The 25188-nt window shown below is 42.4% G+C and overlaps 1 protein-coding gene across 1 annotated transcript in view; it reads right to left on the bottom strand.

Annotated features, from left to right (window-relative positions):
- Positions 1-25188, bottom strand: part of LOC126184347 (ceramide synthase 6-like) — a 98531-nt gene that overhangs the window by 61713 nt on the left and 11630 nt on the right. The window contains exon 3 of the mRNA XM_049926726.1: positions 13851-14069. Coding sequence (XP_049782683.1) covers positions 13851-14069 — 219 coding nt within the window. The remainder of the gene's footprint in view (positions 1-13850; positions 14070-25188) is intronic.

The raw sequence follows: 25188 nt of genomic DNA, 5'->3' as shown, positions 1-25188 counted from the left end.
GTTCGACAGCATTGATGGTAACAGCCGTGAGGTATTTGACCTGACTGTCACAGCTGAGAAAATCTTGGTCCGGAAAGGTCACCAGGGAGGAGTAAAGTCCCCAGTCAGCGTTTGGTATGTTCCAGCTCGAAGGACGTGGGGATGGGGTGTGGTGCAGGAGACGAATGACACAGGGGAAATGGTCACTAATAGGTGTCAGAAAGGACATACCACTCGAACCGACGGGCAAGATTGGTAGAACAGATCGAGAGGTCCAAGTGGGAGTAGGTATGTGTAGAGTCCGAGAGGAAAATGGGGGCACTAGTATTGAGGCAGACAAGATTGAGATGGTGAAAAACATCCGCCAAGAGGGAGCCTCTCTGACAGGATGCAGGAGAACCCCAAAGTGGATGATAGGCATTGAAGTCGCCAAACAATAAAAACGGCAGAGGAAGCTGAGCGATCAGGTGCATCATGTCGGCCCAACTAACTGCGGATGAAGATGGAGTGTAGACGGTACAAACAGAAAAAGTAAAGGCAGAAAGAGTAATACGGACAGCTATTGCTTGGAGTGGGGTGGTCAATGGGATGGGATGGTAATAGACATCGTGCCGGATGAGCAACATGAACTCACGATCAGCTGGAATACCGTCCACAGGGGTTAGGTCAGATCGCTCTGAGGTATAGTGGGTAAAAGCAATACTGTCAGTTGGGCGTAACTTCGTTTCCTGGAGACCGATGACGTGCTGACAGTGAAAGCTGAGGAGCAGTTTTAATTCATCCCGATTAGATCGAATACCTCTTATGTTCCAATGTAACAGAGCCATCGCGAGTTAGAGAAAGGGGGGACAAAACAGGGGAAGAGCTGGTCACCTCGACGGCCGCGGAGGGCCAGGTTTCGAGGGAACATCGTTACAACCATCGTGAGGCGGATCCTGTTCCATCAAGTAGTCGCCAGCTGCAGCCACATTCCTGGGTTGCGCAGGAGGGGCAGCATTGTCCGTTGGCGAGAGGCATTCTGAGCGCCTGGCAGCAGAGCATCCTGGCAAAACAGAGGACGGCCGGGAGCAGCGACTGTCAGATGGAGCATCAGACAAAATGCGCTGGGGTGGAGAGGGGATAAAGACTACTTCTTTGAGACCTTCTTGGAAGACCGATGAGTCAAAGGGATGGTAGGCTGTGGGGGCTGGACCCGAAGAAAGTCCTCACGCTCGGGGTCCTTTTCTGAACGCCAGACCTCAGAAGCCGCGGTCCGTAACGTTTCCCTGATGGACACCTGAGAAGAGGATCACTTCTCAGGTGCCAGAGGAGGAGGGGCCCCTGGGGCAGGGGCCATGAGGGAGGATGATTCGGAAGGGAGGGATTTGGGAGGCGGAGGCATAGACCCCGGATGGGGTGAGGAGGCAGAGGGGGGACAGGATAGGGGTGAGGATACTGCAGAAGGAGTGGACACGACTGAAGAAAACGACATTGTCAACATCACGGGATGGAGGAGGTCATATTTCTTCCTGGCCTCAGAATAAGACAGACTGTCCAAAGTTTTCAATTCTTGTATCATTTTCTCCTTCTGATAGGCAGGGCAGTCTAAAGATCTAGGCGATTGGAGACCAGGACAATTGACGCACCGAGGTGGTGGGGTGCATGTATGTCCCTCACGAAGAGGACGTCCGCTATCGCCACAAAGGGGCTCAGCTTCACACTGTGATGACATGTGCCCAAAGTGCAAACAGCGAAAGCATCGTATAGGAGGCAGGACATAAGGTCGCACGTCGCACCGGTAGCACATCACCTTTATCCTCGCCTTCAAGGGGAATGTTCTCCCGGAGAAGGTAAAGGCCCCAGTGTCGACGCGGCGATCTTCGGGGCCACGCTGGACTCACCGGACGAAACGCACGCCATGGCGCTCCAGGTTGGCCCTGAGCTCATCAGATTGCAGCAGGAGGTCGCGATGGAAAATAATCCTCTGCGTCCTATTGAGCGCCAGATGTTGGACAATGGACACTGATGTCCCCTAGTCGGTCACATGCCTGGAGCACCGCTGACTGTAACGGAGGTGGTCTTTATGAGAATGGACCCCAAATGCATTTTACTAAGAGACTCGATTTCTCCGAAGATATCCTCGATATGCTGTACAAAGAACATGGGCTTGGAGGTGGCAAACGTCCCCCCCATCAGTCCGAGAGCAGACTAAATAGCAGGGGAAGTATTTCGCCCCAAGCCGGCGGGCCTGTCCTTCCTCCCAGGGAGTGGCCAAGGGGGGAAAGGCAGAAGGACCAGAGAGAGAGAACCTTTCCTCTTAGAACACGCGACCGCAGAGTGACCTAATGCATGTTGACGTTTCATCTGCGAAACGTCTGCCCCGATGCCACCCACTCCGACCAGGGCCTCTCCCCACAGGCGCCACCCAGCCTCAGCAAGGGCCACCTGGCAGGATGACCGTTGCTGGGAGTCCTGATGCCCCAGGTAGACGGGCATCTACTCCTTGGCTTATGTGCGGAGCGTGCAGCTCAGGTATCAGCAGTACAATCCCTGTGTTGTCAGGGGGCTACAACAACCTAGAGGGTACGTGACAACCCCACCACAATGGGCTGGGTACCGTGCTGGATTTCGGGTACCATGGAAAGTCCATCATGATCAAAGGTGTAGATGGGGACACACTACGGGCATAACCTGTGCAACCCATCAGGTGTTTAGGCTCAAATTGATGAACAGTGGGTGCAGTTACAATGCCGTCACGATGATGATTGTCAAGGTCTTAGTGCACTGAGGACCAGTGATACTCCACGTAAGGTGTCCTTCCCCAAAAAGCCTCTTACTTCTGTAGAATTTTGAAAAATGGAGGTCAAACCCCAATGGGGACCATCACATTGAAGGCCGAAATGGTTGAAACTCCTTTTAGTCGCCTCTTACGACAGGCAGGAATACCGTGGGCCTATTCTTACCCCGGACCCGCAGAGGGGGGGGGGCACACCCCAGGTGGTATTTCACAGACATCTAAGAAGATTGAGAAGTAACCAGCATGTCCTCTTCAACTGGTGAAGATGAGGGAGCCATGTCAACCAGCCATTGAGGAGCAGACCCAGGAAGTGATAGGTGTCCATCACCTCGAGGGACTGGCCATCAAGGAACAGGTCTGGATGGGGATGGACTGTATGACAATGGCAGAAATGCATGACGCACGACTTGGCCACTGAAAACTGAAAGCCATGGGAGAGAGCCAAAGATTACACCCAGTAGATTGCCCCCTGAAGACTGCGTGCCCATGGCAGAGGAAGCGACATACCGTATTTACTCGAATCTAAGGCGCACTTTTTTCCAGTTTTTGTAATCTGGAAAACTGCCTGCGGCTTAGAATTGAGTGCAAAGCAAACTGAAGTTCTGCCGTCGAATATATGTAGCGCTACACAGGCACGCTTTGTAGGCACGAAGATAAATACTGGCGCCAAAACCTCTGCGTTAGTAAATAAATTTTAAAAAAAAGGTGGAAGATGAGCTTTTTCTCTCCGCCCCGAGTTTCGACCACTGCATTCTCATACATTATCCAACGAAGTAAATATAAATTCCATATTGTTCGACCACTGCATTCTCATCCATTATCCAACGAAGTAAATATAAATTCCGTATTGTTCATCTTCGAATGTAGCAGAATTACAATGTACTACGAAAATCCGACTGGCAAGACTGTTTGGGACGTTTGTCAATATGGCCAACTCTATGTTCTGAACTTTTTCCTACCTGTGAGAAGTGATGGTTGCTAATAAGAACCTGATGAAAAGTGAATCACATACAGTATTCTCTTCACCATAAAAATAATACGAATATAAACATTTTGCCATGTATTCTTTCGTGTTTGCTGCTATCTCATTTAAATCCTGTCTGCCTAATAAACTACAAAACTAGAGAGACAACAGCAAACGCGGAAGAATATACGTATCATGTCATGTTTATAATCTTCTTATTCTTATGCCTAATAGTGATACAGTCAGTAATGAAGCACGGCAACTGACTAGATTTTTAAATCTAAGGCGACTAATTTCTGTGCGGAATTTGATGTACTAAAGAAGCGGCCGCAAAGATTTTCAAACGGAGAAAAATTTTCGCCTAACTCTCGTTCAGAACATGTTCTATCATACGCAGTCTATTATTTGGTTCTTGTTGATCATTATCGAAGAAAGCAGCAGTGTAAGTAACAACAAATAGCATTCTCTTGCCATTGTTTCGCTAATGAGACGATTCCTCTCTTTTTATTGTAAGCCGCGATAGCGCGCACAAAAGCAAGCCATGCTGCAAGCGCCGACAGGCCGTAAACACGCACTATCAGAATGCGACAAACAATGCATGACACAGTACAGTAATGCATTTTCAGCTTAGAGTGACGTAAACACCTATAACAAAGAGAACGGCACTTATCAGATCAAAGCAAAATAAGCAATTGATTCAAACCAGACGAAGCACGTAAAAATGAAAGGGTACCCGTATAAATACGGACGGAGCGTCTGACGCATAGCAATGGCTACCTGGTAAAGCTTAACTGCTAAGCTTACGACTCTAACTAAACTACTGTAGGTGTATCGTCATTCATTTGACCTAAATTGTGTCTCATATTGCAATGGACCAACTTTGTTTCAATTTGGAGGTGCGGCGTAAAACTTTTCTCTCCCCTTGAATTTCGAGTTTCAAATGTCAGGTGCGGCTTAGATTCAGAATTTTTTTTTCCTTTATTTCGAGTCATTTTTCAGGTGCGGCTTAGATTTGAGTGCGGCGTAGATTCGAGTAAATACGGTAGATACAAAAATTGTCAGCATACAAAGAGGGGGCACAGTCTGCCTAGCAGCTGCCACCAGTTCATTAATGGCAACGAGAAAGAGGGATGCTCAGCACAGAATCCTTTGGAACCCCATTTTCTTGCCAATGGGAAGTGCTGCATGAGGAACCAACTTGTACCCGGAAAGAGCAACGAGAAAGAAAGTTACAGATAAAAACGGGCAGAGTGCCAGAGCACCACGAAGGCCCCAGTCGTGAAGGAAGGTGAGGATGTGATGGCACCTGGTGGTGCCGTAGGCTTTATGTAAGTCAAAGAAGACTGCAATGAGGTTTTGCTGATGGGCAAAAGCCGACCGCATAGTAGACTCCAGGTGGACTAAGTTATCCACTGTGGAGCAGCCACAGCGAAAACCACCTTGAGTCTACGACAAAAGGTTGCAGGATTCAAGGATCGAAAACAGCCACCGACTCACCAGGCATTCAAGGAGCTTGCAGAGGGTGTTGGTAAGGCTAATTGGATGACAGCTATCCAACTGAAGAGGAGGCTTCCCAGGGTTCAACACCAGACTAACAAAACTTTCCGGCCACTGGGTAGGAAATACCCCCCTCACTCCACAGATGGTTGAAAAGGGTCAGTATACAACGGTTGCCAGCCACCGATAAGTGTTAGGGCATTTGGTTATGCATCTAATCTGGCCCAGGAGCCATATCTTGACAAAGGGCAAGGGTGCTGGTGAATTCCCACTCTCTAAATGGGGCTTTATAAGGATCCAAGCAGCGAAGCAGCAAGCAACAGAAGACAAAGGCAGTCGTTCTGAGCACTGGGCAGATACTGAGTTGATGCAGAGGCTTGGGCAAAGTGTTGAGCAAAATACTCTGCAACAAAGTCCAGATGGTAAGTACAACACCATGCACAGAAATTCCTGCAATGCTGGTATGACAACGAGGGCCAAAAGTTCGCCGCAGTTTCACCCAGACTTGTGAAAGGGGGGGGGGGGGGGGGGGGGGGTCCTATGGCAGCAACATATCATTCCCAGCAAATCCCAAATCCATTTCTGAGATTTGATTAGGTAACGGGTCTGGGTGCAGAATCGTTCAGAGGCCAGAAGGAGAGCAGTACAATGGTGCCACTTCGAGCATTGAAGAGCACAGCAGTGGTTTTATGGCCATAGGAATTTCTTGAGTCTACCAAGGGACCATCATCTGATTGGGGGGGGGGGGGGGGGGGCAAGGAAGAAGTGATGGCTGAAACAGCTGTAGCATGAATGGTGGCAGTCAAAGGCTGCGTAGACTCATCAATACTACTGTGTGGTAGTACAGGGGGGATGGTGGTAGAGGAGAAGGCACCCCAATCAGCTTTAGAGAAGGCTGACCTGGGAGGTTGACAGATTGAGATACACTGAAGGAAGCTCAAAACAATCGGGTAATGATCGCTGTCACATAAGTCATGATGTACACCCCACTGAATGAAGGGAAGGTGTCCGGGACTGCAGATGGGTAGGTCAATGGCAGAGAGAGTGCCATGTGCCACACTGAAGTGTGCAGGAGCACCGGTGTTTAGTAGACAGAGGACAAGCCCTGCCAGAACAGCTCCAACTGTCCTGGCCAGGGCAGCAGTCTTTTGACTACCCCAAAGAGGGCTGTGGGCATTAAAATCCCCTACAAGCAGAAAGGGAGAAGGGAGTTGTTGAAGGGTGGCTAGGGCAAGGGATGTGGGTGGCCTGTCAAGCAGGAGGTAGAGATTACCAATTGTTATTGTAGTGGCCAGATGGACCCTGACAGTAATTGCTTCCAGGGTGGTATGGAGGGGAACCCATTTACTAACAATGCGAACACCATCAGAAGCTCACAATGGGCCAATTCGGTTCTGACAAAGCATGGAACCCATGAAGTGTGGGTGAGTAGGAACTGACAAAATGGGTCTCCTGGAGAGCAATGCAAGCAGCAGAAGAGGAGGAAAGAAGGTGCTACAACTCTGGGAGGTGACGCAAATAGCTATTATAATTCCACTGGAGGATTCTCAAGCTGGAGTCCAAATGAGAAGTGAACAGACCGGAGCCAGTCATGCCGCTGAGTCGGCATCTGTCACTGATAAGGATGGGGTAATGTCCATATAGGTGGGGCAGACTGATGGTTCATTGGCTGGAGGAGAAGGTAGCACCTCAGAGGGTACCGGAGCAGCCTTGCCCTTGTTCTTTTGTTTCTGCTGCTTCTCTTGTGAAGGAAGAGAAGGGCAGACTGCAGCGATGTCCAGCACGCAATGACACCTGGCAATCTTGGTGCCCACCAACTGTGGAGCACGCGGCCGATGTGGAGCTGCAGATTGCCTTTCACGAGGGTGCTGGGAAGAGACGTCCTGGGAGGGAGCTCCGGTACTGGTGGCTGCCAAAGAAGGGGAACACTTCTCCAGTGGAGGAGGGGGAGCAGCACCTGAAGGGGGTGGGTATGGGTACTGATGGGGAGGGCGAGAGTTAGGGTGAGGGTAAAGGTGAAGGTGAAGGTGTGGGTGTGGGGGCAAACTGGGTGGGGCTTAGAGGAGGGGGTACAAGGGGATTGGACATAACTGAAACAAAAATAGAAGTTAGAGGCACAGGATGGAGCTGGTCATACTTTCGACAAGCCTCGCTGAAGGTAAGTCAATCTAAAGTCTTGTACTCTTGAATCCGTCATTCATTCACGTACACCTGATGCATGCTGCCGAGCATAGAGGATACTACGCATTACAATTGATGCACACTGGCAGGGCAGCACAGGCACTCCTCTCATGGAGGGGGTGCCCACAGTCACTGCAGAGGGGATCATTGGCGCAGCAGGACGACGTGTCCAAACCGTAAGCATTTAAAGTAGACTTGGCTACTGTTTCACTGTTTCGGAACAGTGTATCGATACGTGTAACTGTTTCATTGTTTCGAAACTGCTGTTTCACTGTTTCGAAACAGTGGTGTTTCATTCCGCTCTGTGTCGGATAACGGGACCTGATTCGATCTCGAGCCAGCCACAGAAACTGTATCGTTTCAAAATAACGCTGTTTCAGTCCACTTGTGCTTGGAACGGACTAACTGTATCAAAACAGTGATGTTTCATTTCGCTTTGTCTCTGACGAGATTCGGGCATGGCACAGATACAGAAATACGTTTAATATACTACTTCATCGAACTCTTTCAAGAGTGTCGAAATCCTTTTGACACACAACAGCATGAAGCTTAAGATTTCCGAAAATAAAGCTTCGTTTCTAATTGATTGCTCTATTCCGAAATGGTGTAATATAAACTTTATAAACACTAACAAACAATAAAATAAAGCACACTATGGGCATTCAAAATAATAAAAGTGTGAAAAACATTCAGTTAAATTACACATCTCCTATAACATATGCTTATCTGTTTATGTACAGTAATCATATTAAAAAACTCAAGTAAACCTACATTTTGAATTAGAAAAGGCGTAGAGTGGCAATTTTTAGACATATACGTAAATTGGATGCACTTGAAAAGCAATATAATTGACGGATCATTGATGATGTAATGGTGAACGGGAAGGGCTGAGAAGCATGGTGGATTTATAGTAATGATTCGAAACACCTTAAGGGACAAAAATTTTTCTCTCTTATATTTTGTCATTTATTCGAATTATGTGGCTTTATTTGTGAGTCTATAGTCAATGTGCCTATTCTCCACAATGATTTCTTTTGTGTGTATGGAGATTAGCAGGCTGGGTATATATTATCCATACTAACGAAATGTGGGAATCCCAGTAGCATACCCATTGTTTCTGCAATTTTTTCCCGCCTCCAGTACAGTTCGTGTTAGTAGTTCTGTCTTCAGCTATGGCGTTACGAAGTCCGGTGTGGGATTATTTTATGAAGATAAATCCTGAGAAAATTAAATGTAACTTGTGCTCGGCAGTGTTGTCGTTTAAAAGTAGTTCAACTTCTTGCTTAAACAGACACTTGCGACATAAGCATCCAACAGTTAATTTAAGTGAAACTCGTTCGAAATCAGTCTTTACGAATCTGGGCAGTGACGAAACCAGTTCAGTTTCCACAGCAACTGTTCAGGAATCTGCCATTCCAGTGCCTGTGCGTCAAGATGAACAATGTGTGCAAGAAAAACCCAGCACTTCCACCAGTTCAGTTCTGGGTAGGTGTGGTAAACAAACAAAGATTACTGGATTTGCATCAAGACCAGTGCCTTCATCCAAACGAGCCAAAATAGACTAACAGATTTTAAGACTTCTTGTTAAAGAATACCTTCCATTTAATGTAGTTGAGAGTGTAGAGTTTAGAAAAATGACATTTATTAAATGAAAACTATGGACCACCAAGTAGAAAAACACTCTCCCACAGTTTACTCTCTCAAGTGTTCGACAGCACACTAGTGCGAGTAAGATGTGCAGTGCAAGCTGCATCCTACATCTGCATTACAACTGATGGATGGACATCTGTGAAAAATGAGAATTATATTGCAGTGACTGCTCACTTCATTGATGAAAACTGCAATCTGAAGTCATATTTGTTATCTAGTTTTAAATTCCATGACAAGCATACAGCAGAAAACATTTCCAATGAATTACAAAATGTGACTTCAACTTGGGGGTATCACCAATAAAATTGTAGCTTGCACTACAGATAACGCACCTAATATGGTGAAGGCAGTGATGAAGTGCAAATGGTGGCATGTACCTTGTTTTGCACATACACTGAATTTAATCGTGCAAGCAAGCCTTGAACCAATTACAGACACAAGGGCAAAGGTGAAGCCAATAGTGGAATTTTTCAAAAGAAGTCCTCAAGCACTTGAGAAATTACACAATATTCAGAAGCAAATGGGCATTCCTATTTTAACACCGAAACAAGATTGCCCTACGAGATGGAATTCCACATATGAAATGTTTGACAGGCTTTTGAAAATCAAAGAGCCTTTGCAAAGCACCCTTGCCATCCTCAGTGTGGATTCACAAACAAAACTGTCAAATGAAGACTGGTTAGTTATTGAAAAATCTTGTGAAATACTATCTCCTTTTGAACAAGTCACAACAGAAATTAGCAGTGAAAGAAATGTAACCTTGTCAAAAGTTGTCTTATTAAGCAAAGGTTTACAAAGTCATTGTCTGAGACACAAAAACTCAGATCACAGCAATGAAGCCACTAATACAGTAATTGCTAAACTTGACGATGGAATCTGTACCCGCCTCGTTCAAAAGTTTGCAGATAAAGCAATTGCTTGTGAGGCAACATTACTGGGTCCTCACTTCAGGGAGGATGGTTTTCGAAAAACTGGACATCAATTAAAAGAAACAAAAGATGCCATAATTAACAAGTGCTGTGCAATATGACAGAAACCCACTGTGTTCTACAGAAAATCCGCCACCAGCCAAACCAGTTGAGGTGAGCACATTCACTTCTAGCAGTGGCAACATTTGGCAAGATTTTGACCAAGCTGTAGGTGGCTTGATCCAAAGTGTAGACAATCCACGTGCTGCAAGTATAGTCGAGCTTGATAAATATATGAAGATGCCACTGATACACAGATCACAAGATCCATTGCTGTGGTGGAAATAAAATCATGTGTTGTTTCCTACACTGTTTGAAATAATGAAATGACTTCTTTGTATTATGGCCACCTCTGTTCCATGTGAGCGCATATTTTCAAAGCGGGGGCAAACAATAACAGACAGACGATCCCGTCTTTCAAGCAAAAAAGTATCAAAAATGATATTTCTAAACTACAACTTAGAATAGTCACAACAGATCTACTCAGAAATGAAACAGGAAAATTTCAATTGATTTTGTTCTTCTCTGGACAGAGTGCACTGAATTTATATTTGATTGTATTTTGTTTAGTCCACTGAACTGTGTATGTAGCTACCTTACAAGAACATTTTTCTCAAACTTGTTGCACACAGAAGACACGTTTTTGCTCACCATTCAGCGAGTTTAATTTTTTTTTAGTATGTTATTTATTCATTTGTGTTTAAGAATAATTATCTGATTTGTGTATGTATATGTTTGCATGTATATTTTTGTAAATGTGCTGTGTTTGGTTATTAAACTATAGGCATCTTCATACTTGTGTATGATAAAAAATTCTCAGGCAAATCAACAATTGTACGATACTTTTGTTTTTGGCGTTCAGATACTGTGATAAAAATTGCATTTCTATAACAACGTAATTTCATCTCCGATTTCCTGGGCAAGTATATAATAAAATGGTAATACATCTGCTTGCTGTGACTACTTGAGGGAACTCCATGTACCTGTACCTCAAACAAACTTCTTTAGCAAGAACTATAAGTGGTGTAGAGGCAGATTTGCCATGATACAGGTATCACAAAGGCATTACACTGTAGGAACTGCTTTAAATTTTCGTCTGGATTTTATACTTCAAAGAAACATATGAATCTCTGCATTTCAGTTACCTTGAAATGTTTTCCTATTCTATCAAGTGTACTTACTATGAGATGTATCCAGCTAACTTGTGAATGTTTGATGAGAAACTGCCATACTTGACCATTGCACTATATCCTCCAGTCTGTTATGGTAATTTTTTGATCTGTGTGCATCAGTCACTTTGCATCCTGCTCTGTGTGACAAACAATGGAAAATTTATCTGCGGGTAGTAAAAGTGTGAGTGGCATACTCATAAATGTTAATTCAGTGCCTCACTTCCAGGATGTTATCTCAAATTATATCTCATGATATGCCTTTTCAAGAGCACATACAGATTATCACTCATAAAACCTATCAAAATTATGCAGTAGAATACAGGGAAACGAGTTTGGCAAAATCTGTTATGTCAAACATATTAAGTCTGACCTCAGCCGATTGGAAAATATGAAAGTCACATGACACAAAAGCAGTGCATTTGCTGCTACACGAAATATGGAACTGCAAAGACGCCTAAGTGAAAGTTTCACACTTTCTGCGATATGATTGGCGGTCTCGCACCTCATTTGTGTTTTTATGACAATATTTATACAGTAGACACTCAAGATTATATAATGTGACGGCCTATACAATTATAAGACACAAACTGTTTCACTGTTTCGAAACATTACATTGTACTGTTTCATTTGTTTTGAAACAGTTAGGTGTTTCAGTTTGCCCATCTCTAATTTAAAGCATCTCATCAGTGATGGAATGTAAGGTTTTACATCACACCAATACACCATCACCATTACCATTACCTTCTCTGGGAGAGTATCCCCCTAGAAGGCCAGGATAAAGGCGTCTGCATTGGTGCGATTGTTTTTAGGACCTCGCTGTACACAGTGGATAAATCTGACTCCTCGCCGCTCGAGGTTTGCACAAATTTCCTCGTCAGTTTGGAGAAGAAAAACCAGATGGAAAATGATACCCTGTACCGAGTTCAAAGATTGGTGGGGTGCAACAGACTGGGATGTAACCAAGATGGTCACAAGCATAAAGGGCTGCAGAAAATCTCTTTATGAGCAAAAAATCAAACCGCATCATTTTACTCATGGATTCCACTTCACCATACTTCTCTTCAGTTGTCTTCATAAAAAAACAAAAAACAAAACAAAAAACAAAGGCTTGGCCATGGCAAAACTCGCGCGATCTGTCCTGGTACAAACCAGGTACTGAGGGACAGGTTTCAACCCAAGCTGGCAAGCTTGACCCTCTTCCCAGAGGGTGGCCAGGGAAGGGAAGGGAAGGGAAGGGAAGGTCAAAGGATCAGAAGGAGTGTAATGTCTACTATCGCTCTTACAGATGGCCACAGAATGGCCAGGACGTTGAAGCCTGTGTCACATGTGCAAGGCATCCACCCTGGTACCACCCACTCCGACCAGGGGCTCGTCCTGTGGGCACCACCCAGCCCCAGCAAGGGCCATCTGGCACAGCAGGCATTGCCAGTAGTTCTGATGCCCCAAAGTGATGAGCATCAACTCCTTAGCATACACGAGGCATTAACAGCTCAGGTACTAGCAGTGTGACCCCTGTGTTAAGGGGCCCAGTCAAGTGGATACTTAACAGCCCCACCACACTGACTGGCTACCATGCTGGTGACCTAGCAGGAAGGGGGCCAGGATGCAAGGGGAAAAGGGAGGGGAAGGGGAGAGAAACCTGCACCATGGAAACTAGGTAGGGAGTTCATCCTCAAATGGCTCACGCTGAACGGGAAATGTTGGAAATGGAGGTCAAATCCCAAGGGAACCAAAAAACGCCAAAAAGGAGAGGGGAAACAGCTAACCAAATAGCAAATACCGAAACAAAGCTGGGAGGATAGCCAGGTCGATATAAAGAAGTCCACCAAGAGGGAAAGGAGGGGGCAGGAGAAAGGAGCAAGGACAGGGAAGGAAAGGAACAGGGATGGTAATTCAGTCTGGAAAAAGGAAGGAAACTGCAATAGCTCAGGGACCCCCGCACACGCCACACACATACCCACAGAAGGGACTGTTAGCTCCCTGGATGGGAAGGGGGGTAGGGGGAGGAAGGGGGAGGGAGAGAGTAGGCAGGATAGTGGTGGTGGTGGAACAGGGCATTGCTGCTGTGCAATGGGCATCTGCTGTTTGCTACTGCACATGTGGTGACCAAGAGAAAGTGCAAGGCTGCATAGATAGACTCTTGAGGACCTGGATGGGCCACACTGTTTAATCACTAGCGGCATGCACAGTGTCACCTGTGGGTGGGCTGCTCGATGTTTCAGTAGCTGATGCCCGTGACCCAGGTAATGCACATTGCTGGGTGATCACCATCTAGGTGCATTCCGCTATTGGCTGCATTTTCAAGCACAGTGAGGCTGTCAGGACATCCAGAATGGTGTGAACACCTGCCAGTACTGCCACTGTGACTGTACACCAGCATAAATTTATTCTCACTCACCATTTCTCTCATCCATCCTGACGTGTAGCAGCCCAGAATAGGCAAAGCCATTACAGCAATTATGTTTTAGGTCACAGATTTACCAAAATTTTGTGACAATCTAAACTACATGCAGGCTGAAATTTCTTTAACATAGCCATCTGACACCACTGACATTGTAAGTTTCATCAGGCATAAAAATTCACTAGTTCATTAAACAAATAAGAAATCCCCTACATTTTGTTTTTCTATTACAATGGAATCAATGTTAGAATTAGAGACTTACCTCTTTAAGAAGATTTGAGAAGTCCTCAACAAAAACTAAAGCAATTGTTACACGATAAAAACCATTAAGCCATGAAAGGGACATATATAAAATTATACACAAGTGGGACAATAAAGTTGGTGACAAGTCTGGAGGCATCTTTTTGATCTCAAACACAATCACTGACCAACTGAAAGCCATACTGGTCATATAGTACATCCAGCACGGGGTTGTTACAACCTGAAACAGAAACATGTCAAACCTATACAGGAAGCTATTATGGTTTTCTTCAGCGAAGTAACTTTACATTACGAAATATTTCAATGCACAGAGTTACATACATAACATTGTTAAATATTTAACACACTGTAACAGACCTGCCAACAGTAAGTCATGTTAAGGATTGTGATAAGCCAAGCCCTTGGAAAAAAGTATTTAATGTATAAGTTGAGATGTGTAAGCTTGCCTATAACACATGGAAATTTCTTTTATGTTAATTGGATGCTGACGGTTTCTGTGATAAGAGTGTGCCATCTTTGGCATGTACATGGCAGAATCCACAGGTAATTCTATTTACCTTCCTTTAGCCAGATGGGCAGTTTTGACAAGCTCTGCTGTTATGTGACACTTTTGCACACTGTTTTGGTTTTGGCTGACTGCCATAAATGCAAAAGCACAAATGCTTCCTTCTGTAGAGTAGATTTCCTGTGTTCGGAAATTCGAAATTCCATAGCATGGTAAGAAAATATTTTCTTGCATTGTGACTCCAAGAGACTGATTCACCTGAAGTAACTTTTAGAGTTTTACAAACATTCACACCCATATTACTGTTCCTGAAAAACTTATTACTGATTAACTAAACAACATTTGAAAAATGAATAAGAAATTTCCAAAGCATTCTGTGCACACTTTATCTGAACAGATGGGCACACATATGACACTACCAATGAGTGTAGTCACAGGAATGTGTTGGCCCTGAAATTGGCCTTCCTTACATATTTGTGCAACAAATTTGTCATTAAGTGCTTCTCTAGGAATGTAACTGATGTGCTTGAGCTGCACCATTCATGTAACATTTATTTTCATTGTGAGATCCTGTAGAACAGATGGAACATGTGCCCGTGTTAAATTTGTAAGTGATATTAATGCACCCAATGTATAGTTCTTCTGTTTTACATACTTAATGGACTCTGGCTAAAATTATATAATTGTACACAAATTGAGATAAAAACAGCTGATAGCACCATAAAATCATTCAACCACCTGGAGAAGTTGTGAGTTATGCCTTGTACTGCATTTTTAGTATGTGGTAATACGTGTACCTATCAGTCTGTTGCCAGCAACACCAGCCCGCTCAATCTGTTCTGGTTCTTGTTCTTAGCATGGATTTTGTCGTGACTATTTTCAGATGTCTACAAAATATCTGAAAATTTACTGTAAATTTGACACTTTTTGAACCAAATGTCAAGTTAGTGGAAACGAGTGGAATTCACGACAAATATTGACTTTCTATTTAACATTCCCATTTCAGTGTTCAGAGGCTTTGGGCAAAGGCACTGGCAACAATTCAGGAATATTCTGCGATATTTAAACTTTAGTTAAACATGATTCAGTGGATTCAAATGTGTTTCCTTTCTCACTATTATATTCTGTATTCATTGATTAAGTCATTTTGTGTCTCAAATTGTCCATTCACTCATTCTTTGTTTACATCATCTGTCTAAGCAGATAGACTAGACTTTCTGTCAGTTATTCCTCTGTCATTACTGTATTCCATAACTCTCTAAGAATTTAGTTATAGTGCAGCTCAAAGTGTCTGCATTTTCCTAGTTGTATTTGTGAAAGCTTTTCCTTTATGTTCTCAATTTTTTCCTAAAAATACACCAATGCAAAAACAAATGCACTACATAACTTCTTATTGCTCGATTTATATTCATTAGGATTATCTCAGTTGTGACATTTGCCAAAATTTTTTATCAGTCTAAACACAGTAGTTTTTGCTATCTGAATAAATATATACCCTCAATATCTTCTAGATTTGTTGCCGATGGTGGTAAATATGAAGGGATGCAACTTCATGCAAGTAGTATGAAAATGGTTTGATGAACCTTCTCCAAGGCACTTGTGTGAATTGCAGAATAACCATATAGACATAGATGTACATTATTAGTCCCGTGATCCTCTGGGTCTGAAAATATAGCCACAAGCCTAAGTTTAACCTTTGTTAGATTTACACGATTTTATCCATTTTGCTGGTTGCTCAGTTCTGAAGCAGTGGATCACATTACTTGAAGCAGCTTGTTTTATTTCTTAAAGTAATATTAACACTTTTTTTACTAGGCACATGAAAAGGGTTCCTAGCCCACTAAAATTCAACAGTCAGAACATACAACAGACGGTCATAAAATTTAAAATGACAGTCCCATATATCCATATATGTAGTTAGCACCACATGTTCACAGAGAGAAACAGAATTTGTTGTCCATACCAGGTTCAAGTGTGAAGAACCAACTGGGTGGCACCTCAGGGTTAAATTTTTGGTGAGACCCACTTACACTCCTAAGTAGACACGATATTGTCTTTAAAGCTTGTTGCCGTATACTCTTCCTTGTCTGTGTTTAATCATCCACTAAATCTGACAGTGTTTTAGATCCATTTTATGCCACAGATCTTGAGTACACAGAGTCCTGGAGTATGTCACAAAATGTTAGTGTTTATCCACAGATACAGGACAGAGTTTCTTCCCGCCCTTTTAGAAATTTACTTCAGTATGTCCCATTCTGAGATGGCATAAGCTAATACTTTCCATTCCTAAGCTTCATAGCAAAATCTGCCCCAACTTTTGGTGTGTTTAATGGTCCATAGTTTATTGAGGAGGAGGAGATTAGTGTTTAACGTCCCGTCGACAACGAGGTCATTAGAGACGGAGCGCAAGCACGGGTGAGGAAAGGATGGGGAAGGAAATCGGCCGTGCCTTTTCACAGGAACCATCCCGGCATTTGCCTGAAGCGATTTAGGGAAATCACGGAAAACCTAAATCAGGATGGCCGGAGATGGGATTGAACCGTCGTCCTCCCGAAAGAGTCCAGTGTGCTAACCACTGCGCCACCTCGCTCGGTATAGTTTATTGAAGTATGTACTATCTTTTTCCTTCCCATTTCTGCATAATGTGGCAATGGATGTGTGTCTTAAGTCAGCAGTGACAAACTAGCTGAACAAGTAACAGATGGAAAAAAAAAATGGAACTGCATGTCTTGTCAATTCATAACTTTGAATGCTGACCTGGCAGTGTCCAGAGAAAAACAGTGAATGTTTCTGTATTGCATATGGCATGCAATTGGTCATGGATGGTGGAGATCAGAGGGTCTTGTTATAATGCTTGCCTATTGCCTGCAAAGCACTCACGAAGTTGCTGCAAATAAAGAAATTCCACCGAGGGAAAGTCTTTACATTTTGTAGTGCTCTAGAGACTGATATTAATGCTGCAGTATAAATACTAAAATTTTTCAGTAGACAAAGTTGTCCCCATTTTTTTGATCTTCTATGTAGGTGTCTGCAGTTGGCATCTCTGTACAGAGTGACACAGGACTATAATATAAACAAATATCATCGGCATATAATTCTGGTGTAACTGCACTCAACTACACCATTTATCGCAATTGCAGGGAGTATAGCACTTAAAACTGAGCCCTGTAGGACTCCAGTTTCCTCACACATTTGTTCCTAAGAGTTGTGCACACCATTAAGTATACTCCACTTAAGATTACTCTGACATGCCAGTGGTCGAGAAGGAGGAAGGGGGGGGGATGCAGTGTTGCCAGCATGGTGTTCACCATGCTTCACCCAAGGCACTGCTCATACCTACAAAACAACAGAACACAGTGAGCACATGACACTCTTGGATTCATTATTACTGGCTGGCCGCTGGCACCAACCACTCAACTTTCTGAAATATGTAACAAAGCAATTTTAACCAGAGGGTAAGCAATTTAAGTGAATTTCTGTATGAAGACAGGTAAATTACATCAGAAACCCCACTTGTGCAGAGTTGATGAAATGTGATTCCACTACCTATTATCTTATGTCTTGTATAAATGACAGAGTGCAATAAAATGTCAGTGGTGTACAATGTTCTCTATAATTGTAAACCAGTTTTGTGAGAAACAGTAGCAGTTTGAGGTTTTGAGAATTTGCACATGAACTGGGAAAGGAGAGTTCCATATTCAGAACACAAACTAAGCTGCACATGAAACATTTGTTCCAATAGTTCACACAAGTTACTTGTTAGGCTGATTGGTCTGCACCTATTTCCTGTTTTTAGGTGTTGTCCTAGCTTTGGTATAGGTGTTGTGATACTCTCCATTGCGATGGAAGTTCACTGTCTTGCCAAACCTTGTTAACTTTTAAAAGATTAATTTTAGTAGTTCACCAAGATTATTAATCATTTTACTAGCTGTGTCTGGTCCCAGGGAAATAACCCTACATTTTTCTCAACCATTTAGCGCCAATGTTTCTAGGCCTTTTGAGAAAGATTTGTTATTAGATTCTGCTAAAAGGCAATACAGAGTGAAAGTAGAACTGTAATTGTTACATGCTGAAATTTCTGCACAATATATTGCTCGAAGTTCAGCATTGTCAGAGGAACTGGGTGTTTATCTCCCCTTCCTCGAGAATTCCCTGGATTCTATCAGTGGCTTGAAATTAATCTGCCTTAAACTGGCCTGCACTTGTGAAGATGGGGTATGTACTGCCATTGAAGAAACCTATCACTCCTTTTCTCTTTCTTCAGAAAGTAACATACTCTCGATGTTTTGAATGAGATTATGTTTTCACTAGAGGGTGGCACCAATTTTTTTTTGTTTTGTTTTGGTTTTGTTTTAGGGCGCAAAACTGCTATGGTCATTAGCGCCCGGAGGGGGCTCTTTGTAGTGACGTAAACTGTGTGGTGTAAATTTGGGACCAATAAAATAATCAGGTAATGGTCACTAACACAAAGGAAGTCACAAGCATTTCATTTAACAGTAGGTGCAAAATCAAGGGTGCAGACTGTCAAATCTATTGCAAAATAGGAGCCATGGGCAGTGATCAAGGCCTAAAAATCTTCCTCTTAGTTTCCTTCTGAAAGTCATTTCACTGATTTTGGGCATTAAAATCCCAAACAAAACGAAAGGGATAACTTTAATTAGGTCTTCCATCTCTCTCTGTATGTAATCTGTCATTGCAAATGCAATTACTTTAGATTGTCGTTACGCTCAATTTTACTCCGACATGTACTGCTCCAAGTGTAGCATTCATAAAATATTTGTTCATTAAAGGTGTGACTTTATGAGAGTGCAGAGACCGCCAGATGCTTGTTCCAATTTTATTCCATTTTTTCCACACGCTTTATATTCTTAGGAGACAGAAGATGGGCTTCAAAAACCTATTTTTGTATTGCTATGCATGCTATTGACTAGCGTGTGTAGTTGTCAAATTTATTATAGTTCATGATAGGTGCCCCAACAATTCCATTGTAAAAGCACTGAAAAGGTATTGGCATTGTCAGCAAAGATGAAGGTGATACATTGACCTGCAGGATATTCCAATACCTCCTGTGTGGTAGGCTTTGTGTCCATCTATGCTTCTGTTGTCAAGCAGGGTTTCAGTTCCATAATAACCAAAGTATTACTTCTTTGTTTCATATTCCTATTCCTTTTTCTCTTTTTATTGTTTTCCTTAACTTTTTGTAACTGTACATTCAGTTAAGAATACTACATGACATTTGTTCAAATCACTGAAAGTATCTAACCAGCAACTAGTATCTGTATGTCAGCCTCATTTTGGGAGGAAGACACTGTAGAATGGTTTTTTTGTAATGTGAGGAATATGAAGCATTTTTGCTTTATCCAGTGGGAGGCTCCTGCTGGCTACAAGATTTTAAATTGCAGTGGGTGAACATCTAACATTTTTCATTTTGGTTGCATGTTCTTGGTTTATAGCAGGTAGTGGTGTAGCATAGCATGAACTTCAGGGTTATAGGTTATATTGACCAGATGCATCCATTCATATTTTCCCTTGCCTCACAAAATGAGGTTGTCTTTGTTTCATATTTTTGTATTTTCTTATATTTTTCAAGTACTGGATAAGCCAGTAAACAGGAGTATGGCATTTAGTACAATTTACAAAAGCAGTTGTTGGCAAGGATGAACATTATTAAGCAAATGTACAGTTTCTACCTTGTGTGTCAGCAAGATGACATGTCCAAAATAGTGCTATCAAATAACATAATGAACAGTGAGTGACAAGGTTTCACGTCGCACTTACACTAGAACTGAACTTATAGGAGAAAATTTCCTTCAAAAGCTAAGATAGAAGCACCTGCATGTATTCTTTTGTCTGACTTTTTGCACCCAATGGAAAAAAATTTACACCTCACCATGGTAGACTAGCTCTTAGCACTTCTGGAGTTGATGGCCCCTTTAAAGGTAACTCCTTGTACATTGTAACAATGTTATATATTGATTAACAGTCATTTTTGTGTCACCCAGACTTTCACATGTCTGAAGCACTCTAGAATGCAGCACAGTACACCATCATAGTTATAGTTCACATTTTTTTTTAATTCATCTACTTCTCTATTTTTCATATGAAAAATGATGACACCATCACTCCGTATCTCCATACATTCTAGTACATGTCAGGTGTTTAATAAACTGTTTTGTTTGCAGTCTTTTGGCTTGTTCCTCTTCCCATGGGATGAACACAGTAGGGAAAGCAGTTTGATTGTACCTGTTCACAATGAAATACCAAACTGAACTCTAGAGACAGCCAAATCGGTATGACCATTTTATCTATAAACAATCTGACATGTCATCTACCAGATTCAGTAACAGATCATCACTGAATGCAAGATGAAACAGCTCAGTTAAAAACACATCCCATTTTCCTTTTACAGTGATCCAAAATCCTGGATGCCACAGTGAAACAACCCAAAAAACTATCTTAACCCATCCTTTAAGCATTTCAAGCATGGGTTATGATAGTTGTTTGGATGGTTTCACTGTTATGACAACCTTTTATCAGCTTAGAAAGAAATTATGTTTTTAACTGATCTGTTTTACTTTACATTCAGTGATCTATGAGCAAAACTGATACATGAGACATAGATTAAATGAAACCATTTATGTTAAAATGCATTTTCTGAAGTATTAAACAGCTGTTCTCATCTGATGATATACAGCTCTATTTCAATAAACCTAATACATGACATCCTATTTCCTTTAGGTATCATAGCTATAATTGAGGAAGTAAAGGAATAGTGCAACATTAGTAAACATCAGATTTGTTTATGTGCTTTCCTTTACAAATTGTAAAATGAATTCAGGATGAGTGTCATGCATTCTTCACTGTCACAATATAACTGTTAACAATAAGGTTCAACAATGACCAGGACCACCTAGTAAGATAACTAATGAATTACTATTAAATGAAAAATTTGTGCTGTTTCAGATTCATGCAGAATTGGTAGAAACAGACAAGAAAAACGTAAGTCACAACAGTAAGGAGACTGATGCTAGCTTGAAATGATTTGCAGCAATGAGCCTGTAAATTAAGAGGCTCAAATGTGCCAGGGAACACAGTAAATGGACACATGAAGAGTGGAAGAAAGTGTTACCCACAGATGAATCCAAACTTGAGATGTTTGGTACCATAACGACACTTGTTTGTTGATCTGAAGCAGAAAGGGTGGCCCAGCAGTGCATTCCAGCTAAAGTTACATACAGTGGGGGGTTCTATCACAGTTTGGGGTATTTTGCAGGAGATAATTGGCAACACTGAAAATATGTGTTTATGGACCAGAAGCACAACCACCAATCTTCAGTAACATCACACAATGTGCATTGCACTTTATAGAGAAAGATTACATTAAAATGTAATGATGTCCAGATACACTACATAAAAATTTCGAAAATGTAGGTCAAACCCAATATGGGACCAAAAATAAGCTGAAAAGTGAGAAGGTATAACGAAAACACAGACATAGCCAAGCTAAAATCAAGGTTGCTACCATGTGGTTGACAGCAATGAACACAGTCTGAGATGGGACATTGCAACACAAGAAATGAAGTAGGGGCCCCAATGGCTTTTTTTTTTTGTGGGGTTTAGGGGCACTCAACTACTGAGGTCATTAGCGCCCAGTCACAGTTATTAGGGCACGGGGAATCTAGTAAAACTCAAGGGGAGGGGGGCCACCAGAAAGGCTTGACAAAGATGCAGATAAAATAAGTAAAAAAGTTAGATGTCTTTGGACAAGCCAGTCAAAGTTATAAAACGCAGAACACGAGCAGCTGCTCGAGCGTCATCAGCTAAAATATCCGGTAAAGTAGATGGCAGGGACAGGACAACACGAGATTGACTAAAGCGGGGACACGACAATAAAACATGGCGCACTGTTAATGCCTGACCACAAGGGCACTGCGGGGCTGGGTCACTGGAGAGCAGGTATCGGTGGCTAAACCAGCAATGCCCAATCCGCAACCTGGTCAGAAGCACCTCCTCTCGCCGAGATGGTTGGGAGGAGGTTGTCCAAGCAGTTGGGAGCGGTTTTACTGCCCGGAGCTTGTTTCCTTGGAGGGATGACCAAGCATCCCACCACAATGACACAAGCCTCTTACAAACGTCCCCACAAATGTCAGATACCGGGACACAATGGGAGGCTGGCCGAGGCAGGAGGACTGCAGCCTTGGCCGCAGCATCCGCAGCCTCATTCCCAGGCACTCCTACATGTCCGGGAACCCACAGAAAGCGGACAGGAGAACCATTATCAGCGAAAGAATGTAGGGACTGCTGTATCCGTTGAACCAAGGGATGGACCGGATAGGGAGCTCCAAGGCTCTGAAGAGCACTGAGTGAGTCAGAGCAGAGTACATACAATGAATGGCGGTGGCGGGGGGCATACTGAACTCCCCAATGGCTTGAGACCTCACACTCACTACACACATACACATGAATAGAGTTGTGAGCCCTGTCTCCCCCCCCCCCTTCCCCCACCCCCTGGGGCAGGACATTAGCTGTATTCTATGAAATGGGAACTGTTTCATGTTTCACATCACTGAATTAAGATGTGAGCATCATTAATATCACAAAAAGTTGCACTGTGTTTACCCAGAAGCCACTGACATTTACCCTTTAGATTATGTAGTACTTTGTCAAAAAAGGTAGATGACTAACATTTCTTTGGAGCAGTATTTTATGCGAATAAGGTGAAATTTGTCTTTAAGCATGAAAAAGAGACATTTACAGAATTGCACTTTACCTCCAAAAATTTGAAGTCAGAAAAGTCAACAAGCAGTTCCAGGTGGAAAAGCCAAGTGTCAGTAATACTGTCCATGGATACATTACAGAAGCATATAATCCCTTACCAGTCTTGCTGCAACTGATAGTTATTGAGAGATGCCAATGTTTAATAGTGTTTTAGGCAATTTATCAGTAAAATTTCAGAGTGACTGACTGTGGCTCAATCTTTCCAGAAAATTTCAGAACCAATGAAGACTTTGCAGTATTCACAGAATGAAGTCTACTCCACATATTGTATTTACTCGAATCTAAGCCGCACCTGAAAAAATAAGACTCTAAATAAAAGAAAAAAAAATTCCCGAATCTAAGCCGCACGTGAAATTTGAGACTCGAAATTCAAGGGGAGAGAAAAGTTTTACGCCGCACCTCCAAATCAAAACAAATTTGGTCCATTGTAATATACGACACAATTTAGGTCGAATGAATGACGATACAGCTACAGTAGTTTGGTTCGAGTCTTAAGCTTAGCAGTTAAGCTTTACCAGGTAGCCATTGCTATGCGTCAGGCACTCCGTCCGTATTTATACGGGTACCCTTCCTTTTTCAAGTGCTTCGTCTGGTTTGAATCAATTGCTTATTTTGCTTTGATCTGATAAGTGCCGTTTTCTTTGTTACAGGTGTTTACGTCACGCTAAGCTGAAAATGCATTACTGTACTATGTCACGTATTGTTTGTCGCATTCTGATAGTGTATGTTTACGGCCTGTCGCCGCTCGCGGCATGGCTTGCTTTTGTGATCGCTACTCCCACTTACAATTAAAAAAGGAATCGTCTCATTAGCGAAAAAATGGCAAAATACTGCTATTTTTTGTTACACTGCTGCTTTCTTTGATAATGTTTAACAAGAACCAAGTAATAGACTGCGTATGACAGAACATGTTCTGAACGAGAGTTAGGCGAAAATTTTTCTCCGTTTGAAAATCTTTGCGACCGCTTCTTTAGTACATCAAATTCTGCACAGAAATTAGAGTCATCTTGCCGTGCTTCATTTCTGACTGTATCACTATTAGGTATAAGAATAATATGAATATAAACATGACAGGATATGTATATTCTTCCTAGTTTGCTGTTGTCTCACTCTCTTAGTTTATTAGGCAGACAGGATTTAAATGAGATAGCAGCAAACATGAAAGAATATATGGAAAAATGTTTATATTTGCATTCTTTCTTATGGTGAAGAGAATACTGCATATGAGTCACATTTCGTCAGATTCTTATTAGCAACCATCTCTTCTCACAGGTAGGAAAAAATTTAGAACGTAGAGTTGGCCATATTGACAAACATCCCGAACAGTCTTGCCAGTCGGATTTTTGTAGTACATTGAAATTCTGCTACATTCGAAGATGAACAATATGGAATTTGTACTTACTTCGTTGGATAATGTATGAAAATGCAGTGGTCGAAACTCAGGGCGGAGAAAAAAAAGCTCGTCTTCCACCCTTTTTTTAAAAAAATTATTTACTGACGCAGAGGTTTTGGCGCCAGTATTTATCTTTGTGCCTACAAAGCATGCCTGTGTAGCGCTACATATATTCGATGGGAGAAGTTAGTTGTGGCAGCACCTACGAACATTTTTCAGAACTTCTGCTTGCTTTGCACTCGATTCTAAGCCGCAGGCGGTTTTTTGGATTACAAAAACTGGAAAAAAGTGCAGCTTAGATTCGAGTAAATACGGTAACTACAACATTCATATAGTTAATACAGTTTCAGACATTTCATATTAAAATCATTTCCAGATTTAATTATCCATCAAGCACTTAAGGACAATCATCTCAACCCAAAAGAGAGGAAAAACTATCAAAGCACTATCAGATAAATTCTGGAATCTGATCTTCAGCAGCTTGCTACCCAGGTTGACTGTTCTGCATGATTTAACAAAAAATCAAGGGAGCTTTGTTTTACATGGACATTACAAGCTCAAGTTATTTCAACCCATATCAAGAAAATTTAACTGAAAATAACTAGTATTACTAAACCAGAAAAATATTTATTAAACACAATAATGTGAAATATTATACTGTGG

The sequence above is a fragment of the Schistocerca cancellata genome, chromosome 4 (genome assembly GCF_023864275.1).
Source record: "Schistocerca cancellata isolate TAMUIC-IGC-003103 chromosome 4, iqSchCanc2.1, whole genome shotgun sequence".
Lineage (NCBI taxonomy): Eukaryota > Metazoa > Arthropoda > Insecta > Orthoptera > Acrididae > Schistocerca > Schistocerca cancellata.
The sequence above is the reverse complement of the archived record's forward strand: the minus strand, read 5'-3'. Positions and strand labels throughout refer to the sequence as shown.